Raw genomic sequence first — 8,144 nt, 5'->3', positions numbered from 1 at the left:
TCGGACCCCCCGCGAGCGTCAGCCCCCAGCGGGTCCTCGGACCTCCTGTGAGCATCAGCCCCCAGTGGGTTCTCGGACCTCCTGCCAGCAGCAGCCTCCAGCAGGTTCTCAGACCCCCTCCCCCCGCGAGTGTCAGCCCCCAGCGGGTTCTCGGACCCCCCATGAGCGTCAGCCCCCAGCGGGTTCTTGGACCTCCCGTGACTTGGTCAGCCTCCAGCGGGTTCTCGGGCCCCCCGCAACCCTCAGCCCCCAGGGGGCCCTCGGACCTCCCGTGACCCTCAGCCCCCAGCGGGTCCTCAGACCTCCCGTGACCCTCAGCCCCCAGGGGGCCCTCGGACCCCCCGCGACCGTCAGCCCTGAGCGGGCCCTCGGACCTCCCGCGACCCTCAGCCCCCAGGGGGCCCTCGGACCCCCCCTCGACCGTCAGCCCTGAGCGGGCTCTCGGACCTCCCAAGAGCATCAGCCTCCAGTGGCTTCTTGGACCCCCGCGAGCGTCAGCCCGGATCGGGTTTTCTGACCTCCCGCAACCCTCAGCCCCCAGCGGGTCCTCGGACCTCCTACGACCCTCAGCCCCCAGCAGGTCCTCGGACCTCCTGTGCAAAAGCAGAGGCAGCAGGTGCCTGCAGGACAAGCCCCAGTCACACAGCAGCCCATGGATCACCCGCCCAGGGCAGAACTCAGAGTGAGGTGCCATGAGGCTGCAGGGACATTGCAGGGCAGCGTGGAGATGGGGCCCTCAGGGCCCTGCCCAGCCTGGCATGCCGACCTTGGCGCCAGTGGACGCAGCGCGGGTGTCCTGGCATTTAGGAGAAGGTGCTCATGACATTATGGTAGAGGCAGGTTTCCAAAATGGGGTGGAAGAAGGGGCACCTACAGAAGAAAGTTGGACAGGAAAGAGCTTCAGTTTATGGGGAGACACTGTGAGGAGAAGGCCTGTGTTGTCTGGCCAAGGCATGTGCCCGTGTGGTCACTGTGGGGATTGGAGTGCAGTCCCCTCCGGCCTGGGCAGGAAGGGACTCAGGGGCTCCCAGCGCCAGGCTGTTTCTTGAGTGACCTCTGCCCGGCTCTCAGTGTGTCACTTTGTCTTCTGAAAGTACCTGTCACAAAGTGCTGGGCTGCCGCCAAGACCTCCCGTGATGTCTCCCTGGAAAGCAGTCGGCACTGGCCGAGGGCAGCGGGATGGGGCGGGGACGGGGAGGGTCCTGCTGCCTGCCCACTGAGGGGCTGCTGCCTGTGGGCAGCCTGCCCAGGCTTACCTCCCCGCGTGCTGCCTGCGCCCCTAGGTCTGCCCACCTGTCCCAGGCCAGATGCCCGGTGGCGGGGGCAGCAGCTGCGTTGAGCCTGGTGGCAGATGCACTGGTGTGGGGTGGGCAGCTGGGCAGGGGCCTGTGCTGGGCCAGGAGGCCTGGGGCATTCTCCGGGCTGGAAGGTGCAGCCTCCGGACGCGGGACCCACGGTTAGAGGCTGGCCGCCCCAGCCCAGCATGCAGGACCGAGGGCTTGTGTGTGGAGCCTTGCTGTTTTGAATAGGCCACCCGTTCGTTGTCCCACCCACGTGTGACAAGCTCACAGGTGGCAGAGATAGGAGGGTGGTTCTTCTGCCCCAGGCCTCCTCTGTCCTGGGCTGCCCCGTGCCTGCAGGCCCGCTGGTGCAGCTGGCTGGCTTTCTGGCCTCCACAAATACTCCACGGAACGGATGGACCCATCTGTTCAGCCAGGCTCTGGTCTCACGCTTCCGGGGATCTCGCGTCACTGTGGGCGTCGGGCGCTGTGTGAACGATGTGAGTCTGTGTGTTTTACGATTATACATCTGTAGCCTGTAATTCCAGAAAGAATACTGGTGGGTGAGCTTTCCAGAATTCCAGCCGTGGAGGAGTATTTCTTCCCGTGTCCAAGACAGTCCTGATTTGTGCTCATCTGAGGAGTGAAAAATAACAGCAGGACGACTTGATTGCATGTTTATGACTGGGGTAGAGCCTCTTACAACTTTGAACAGATGTGTTCCCTATCCCGTGTGCACTTGCATCCGCTTCCTTTTCCTACTGATCTGCAGGAAAAGCGCGCTTGCGCACGCCCACACAGGTGAAGGGAGTTGGCTCTGGGTCTGGGATCCCAGTCGCAGCATTTCCCTGAAAATTGTCCCCTTTGCTGTGCAGAAGTCCCTGCACTTTGAGAGGGTCACACTCACTACCGGATTCTTTTTTTTTTTTTTTTTTAAGATTTTATTTATTTGCGAGAGAGACAATGAGAGACAGAGAGCATGAGAGGGAGGAGGGTCAGAGGGAGAAGCAGACTCCCTGCTGAGCAGGGAGCCCGATGGGGGACTCGATCCCGGGACTCCAGGATCATGACCTGAGCCGAAGGCAGTCGCTTAACCAACTGAGCCACCCAGGCGCCCCTGACTACCGGATTCTGAGTCTCCTTGACAAGCCTTCCTGCCCCAAGAGTGTTCTGTGAGCCTTTTGCTTTTCCCCACCGGCACTTTTGGGGGCTCCTCTCCGAGTTTGGGTTTCTGTCCTGGACGCCCCCCCATTCCCTCTTCCCCATGCACCATCTGCCTGCTTACCCTCACCACCTGCCACCTCCATGTGGGTCTGTCCTCTGCCAGTGCAGCCCCAGGCTGCTCTTGAGCTGAGCACATCGCAGTGGTTACAGGGGCTTGGGGCAGAGGCCAGCCTCGGTGTGGACACAGGCTGACCCCTTGTGAGGTGCGGACATAGGCCAGGCCTTGTGTGCTGTGCGGGCGCAGGCCGGGCCCCCGGTGCCCCTGGGGCAGCCTTGCTCTCGTTGGTCCTTCTGGACACAGGAATGTTTTGGCACCAGCCTGGAGCTTGGTTAATCTCGGAGAATCCGGTCTGGGGGACGTGCAGGTTGTAGGCTCCAGCTCTGCCGAAGCTTGGTGGCACGCTGTTCTGGGCACAGCTGTTGACATTCCTGTCTGGGGACAAGTCTCCACCGTATGAGCTGCCTTTGTGTGAGGAGAGTGGTTCTTCCAGCCTCCGGTGCGGGTCCTCGGGCCCCTGACTGCCCCTGGCCCAGCTCGGCAGCGGTCCTTGTGCTTGGGGCTGTCTGAGCTCCGGCATGAGCCTGAAAGCATACGATGCTGCCCGAGGTTGACCCCTGCCACTTCCCTGCGCCCTTGGGCATGAAGCCCGGGATGGGAATTGGGGGTGCAGGTCACTGCCTCCTCCCTCACCCGCTGCTTTCCAGCAGTGTCTTAGCTCCGAGCTCACAGGTACCTTCTCCCCAAAGGCCTTGCTGCCCACATGGGGCTTCTCTGTGCCTTGGGGACCTTGGGGGCTTCTCCCTCAGCCCGCACCCATGCTGGTCACAGGGCAGCAGCTAGCGCTCTTGGCTCCAAGTGCCCCCAAGCATGTGGTCTGCAGTGTCTGTAGGACTCAAGCTTGTAGGAATCCACCTCGGGTTCTGCTCACCAACACCCTTGTCTTCAGGGCCAGTTGCAGCCCTGCTTCCCTGCAGGTCTCTGCTCAACCCCGCAGAGCTCACTGGTGCCCTGCTGACTCAGAGCACTCCTGGGGAGTAGGGCCAAAGCCTGGGGTGGGTCTTCCCAGGGTGCACACTACATCCGAGTGGGAAGAGCGTGGGAGGCATTCGTTCTTTCCCCTCTGTGTCCATCATAGGCCTCAGGCCTGCCTTCGTGGCTTCACCCTCCACAGTGTGTGTGCAGAAATGCCTCTCTCCCACCTGCCTGCTGCTCCCCTCTGCACCCCAGGCCCAGCCCCAAAGGCAGGGGCTTCGAAAGCCAGGAGCCCAGGTTGTCTCCAGGGAGCCTGGCCTGCAGTGTTGTTGCTGGGGTCTGCTAGAGGGTGGGGTTCGAGGAAGCCCTGCCTGATTCTCTTCCCCGGTAGAAAGCTGCCGGGAGCCCACCCAGTGGCTACCATGCCCTTGAGGGGGCTTTTGAGGGGCAGCAGGAGGAGGGATGGGGCAAGGTGTGGGGATGCCTGGCACGCCTGGCTCCTCTGGGTTGGCTGGCTGGGATGGGGACGCTTGTTTCCTGTGATGCTTATGTGGGGGGACTCTAGCTGGGCACCTCTCCCTCCTGAGGGCTAAGGGTCTGGCCCAGGCTGGGCATGGGTGTGCCTGGAGCCCAGATGTGGCTTCACCCATATGGGGAAACAGAACTGTGGGTTGGAGCACAGAGCAGACAGGAGGTCAGATCAATCCGTCCCGGGATGGAGCACACGAAATGGCTTGGAGGAGCCTGAGAGCAGGGGACTGGCTCAGATGAGAGAGCTGGAGCCGCAGAAGAACCAGGAGCCGGCCTGGGTTCCGCCAGGAGGTCCTCAGTGGCCCAGGAGTTCTGGGAGACCCCACTGGGACCTGCAGGGCAAGCCGAACAGGCTGCAGGAGAGCAAGGAGTGAGCCAGGACCCTCTCCAAGAGGCTTCAGGGTCCTGGTGAGGCTGGGCCATCCCAGCTGGTGTCGGCAGAGGGTGGGGGTCCTGCTGTGCTGTGTCGGATGTGGTCCCCTTGTGGCCTGGGATCCTGCAGCCTCCCTGCCCGTGGCGCACACCCTGTGCTGGGCTGTCCTCCCTGTGTGTGCCAGTCGTCGCTTGCCTCCGGGGCGGCCCTCACCCTGGCCTCTCTGTGCCCAGGCTGACGGGCAGCGAGCCCCTGACCATCCTCCCGCTAACCCTGGAGCCAGAGGCCGCCGCCCAGGCACACTACAAGGCCTGCGACCGGCTGAAGCTGGAGCGCAAGCAGAGACGCATGTGCCGCAGAGACCCAGGCGTGGCCGAGACGCTGGTGGAGGCGGTCAGCATGAGCGCGCTGGAGTGCCAGTACCAGTTCCGGTTCGAGCGCTGGAACTGCACTTTGGAGGGCCGTTACCGGGCCAGCCTACTCAAGCGAGGTGAGTGCGCGAGGGGAGCGAGCGGGCAGGACCTCCCTGCCGGCTCTGTGCCCCTGGCTGGGTCCCAGGGGACCTGCGGTGGGGTGGGGGCCTGCGGGGCTTGACTTTCCTCCTGCCCTGCTCCCTCGTGGCTCCTTCTCCACTTGATGCGCCCTAACCCATCCCTCCCTCCTCCTGACCCCAACCACCTGCAGCTCGGTCCTCCTCATGCCCGGCCCCCCCTGTCTAGCTCCTCCATCCTGCTCCACCCCGCTACATCCACCGGCCTGCCCCCGTCTCCTGCCCCGCCCCTCCCTCCTGACCCCGCCCCTGCCCCGCCCCTCCCCCTGTAGCCTCCTCCTGCCTGCCCCGCCCCTTCCTTCTGGCCTGCCCCTAGCCTACCCTGCCCTCTTCCCACCCCGCCTTCCGCTAAGCCCCTCCTCGGGGAACAGTTGCTGGCCGCACGAGGCGCATTTGCGCAGCTTTGGCAGCTTTGACGCGGCCGAGGCCGCTCTGATGGCTCTTGCCACGTGGTGGTGACCGAGGCCCAGCGGCTGGGCAAGAGGGGCAGAGGTCCAGCTGGTGCCCTGAGGAGGGAGCCTTCTTTCTCATGTCTCCCTAGGACTCTGATCTGAGCTTCTCAACAGCCTCGTTTAAAAACTGGGGACCTGAGGCCTGGGGCAGGGCAGGGTGGGGTTCGCCAAGGCCCCGCAGCCAGTCTGGTGGGTGGGAGACCCAGAAGGACGAAGTCGCTGATCCCTGAGCAGAGCCTTGAGTTCTCTCTACCCCGCCACATCCTGTGCCTGGGGCACATAGGAGCGCCTCCTCCCTGCGGGAGCGCGGGGCAGCCCAGGCAGGGATGCCCACCCCCGCAAGGGGAACACCAGCAAGGATCCTTTCCGTGGACCCTTCCTTGCGCTCAGGATTCAGCACTCCAGCTGGACTGCTGTGGCAGTCGCTCCCTGGCCCTAAGGTCCCTGTGTCCCCCCACCCCCAGGCTTCAAGGAGACCGCCTTCCTCTATGCCATCTCCTCAGCCGGCCTGACGCACGCGCTGGCCAAGGCGTGCAGCGCGGGCCGCATGGAGCGCTGCACGTGCGACGAGGCCCCCGACCTGGAGAACCGCGAGGCCTGGCAGTGGGGTGGCTGCGGGGACAACCTCAAGTACAGCAGCAAGTTCGTCAAGGAGTTCCTGGGCCGGCGGTCGAGCAAAGATCTGCGAGCCCGCGTGGACTTCCACAACAACCTCGTGGGTGTGAAGGCAAGCGGGGCGGGGCGCGGAGGGGTGTCAGTGGGGGCGGCGCGCGGGCTGCGGCTTCGGGGGCTCTGCTCCGGCCGTGCGGTACCAGCCAGGGCCTCGAGTCGTCCTGCCTGGCGGGCTCCTTGTCCTACAGGGATGACTAGGTGCCATCATGGTCTTTCGTGGGTTGGGGGGTTGGGGGTGTAAGCTTTTTGGCTGGGCCCTTCTGGGGGCTGCTGGCTGCAGGCGGGCTGGGTCTGGGGGTGCCTGGCTCCCGGCCATCCTCCACCCTCCCTGCAGCCCCTCAGCTCTAGGGCCCACACCAACGGAGGAGGCACCTCCTCACGGTGGCCAAAACAGACAGCCCAGATCACCAAACATCCCCTGAGGCTCTGCCTGGCCGTGGGATGGCCAGGGGGCTCTGCGTGCTCACCAGGCAGCCCCTGGGATGTGGAGCCCCAGCCTGGGAGGGGGTGAGGTAATTAGAGCCAGCCCTGCTCTGAGCCCCTCTTTATTGAGAAACCAGAGTTCTGAGTCCTGCACTTATTAAAGAATCAATTTCCCCCTTTTCTTCAGAGCCCTTGTCCCTCCTTCTGCCCTCCGGGGAGGGGCGGGAGCAGATTAAATCCCCAAGGCGAGGCTACTTCTTTTCTTTCGAGTTCTCCCCTTTGTAAGCTATTAATGAAAAGTCAGAATATGGAAAGTGCTCCATTAGCTCTGCGGGGCCTGGGTAAGCAGCGCTTTAATTAAATTTGTCCGGGTTTCTCAGCAGAGTGTCATTAAATGTGACTCTTCTATTGCTTGACCAGAGGGCAGCTACATTTCCTAATCCCCCTCAAGCCAGCCGGCCCTCCCTTGGGGCAGCGTGGGAGCTCAGGCCTGTCTGGGGATGGGGCCCACTGGGGAGGGCCTCCCCTCTCTGCTGCCACGGACCCCAGTGTGGGTGGTCAGGCAGGAGGCCCCTCGGGGCAGCCATGTATGTGTAGGTGGGGGTGCCGCCCCCCCCACCCGGGGGCCGATATGGAGGATCCAGTGACCATTCCTGCCAGGTGGGCAAGCTAACTCATTTGTCCTCACTTCTCCAGGAAGCAGGCTGCTGAGACCAGACTGGGAGGTCCTGGTGGGGTGTTGACAGCAGGGCGACAGGGGTGGCGTGCCCAGCCCCTGCAGAGGGCAGCCCCGGACGTGGGGAGGGACTGTCTCCACAGGAGGCCTCCAGTCTGGAGGCCACAGTACTGGATGTAGGACTTCTGTCCTGGGCCACCTGTGGCTTGGAGGAGAGAGGGACAGGCGCATGAGCTGGGAAGCCTGGGTGATGGGCAGTGGGGAAGCCCCTAGGCTGGGCTTGGGTCTGGGGGAGCTGTGGGGTCCGGTCATCTGTAGGGGCTGTTCCCGGCTTCGCAGCGTGGCCCTCATGCGCGGCTGCCCTCCCCCCCACCAGGTAATCAAGGCCGGGGTGGAGACCACGTGCAAGTGCCACGGTGTGTCGGGCTCCTGCACGGTGCGGACATGCTGGCGACAGCTGGCGCCCTTCCATGAGGTGGGCAAACGCCTGAAACACAAGTACGAGACGGCCCTCAAGGTGGGCAGCACCACCAACGAGGCCACCGGTGAGGCCGGTGCCATCTCCCCGCCTCGGGGCCGGGCGGCTGGGCCGGGCGGCAGCGACCCACTGCCCCGCACGCCGGATCTCGTGCACCTGGATGACTCGCCCAGCTTCTGCCTGGCCAGCCGCTTCTCCCCGGGCACCGCCGGCCGCAGGTGCCACCGGGAGAAGAACTGCGAGAGCATCTGCTGTGGGCGTGGCCACAACACGCAGAGTCGGGTGGTGACGCGGCCCTGCCAGTGCCAGGTTCGCTGGTGCTGCTACGTGGAGTGCAGGCAGTGCACACAGCGCGAGGAGGTCTACACCTGCAAGGGCTGAGCTGCCCGGCCCCGCCCCCTGCTGCGGGGGCGAGGCAGTGCACACAGCGCGAGGAGGTCTACACCTGCAAGGGCTGAGCTGCCTGGCCCCGCCCCCTGCTGCGGGGGCGAGGCGGTGCGTGCAGCGCGGGG

The 8,144-nt window shown here is 64.4% G+C and overlaps 1 protein-coding gene across 1 annotated transcript in view; it reads left to right on the top strand.

Annotated features, from left to right (window-relative positions):
- WNT9A (Wnt family member 9A) overlaps positions 1 to 8,138 on the top strand; it is a 20,171-nt gene extending 12,033 nt beyond the window's left edge. Inside the window, exons 2-4 of the mRNA XM_035029922.1 lie at positions 4,615 to 4,871; positions 5,848 to 6,098; positions 7,531 to 8,138. Coding sequence (XP_034885813.1) covers positions 4,615 to 4,871; positions 5,848 to 6,098; positions 7,531 to 8,013 — 991 coding nt within the window. The 3' untranslated portion in view covers positions 8,014 to 8,138. The remainder of the gene's footprint in view (positions 1 to 4,614; positions 4,872 to 5,847; positions 6,099 to 7,530) is intronic.
- The last annotated feature ends 6 nt before the right edge of the window (positions 8,139 to 8,144 follow it).

The sequence above is a fragment of the Mirounga leonina genome, unplaced genomic scaffold (assembly GCF_011800145.1).
Source record: "Mirounga leonina isolate KUSES-001 unplaced genomic scaffold, KU_Mleo_1.0 Mir_347, whole genome shotgun sequence".
NCBI lineage: Eukaryota > Metazoa > Chordata > Mammalia > Carnivora > Phocidae > Mirounga > Mirounga leonina.
This window is presented reverse-complemented; position numbering and strand designations above follow the sequence as displayed.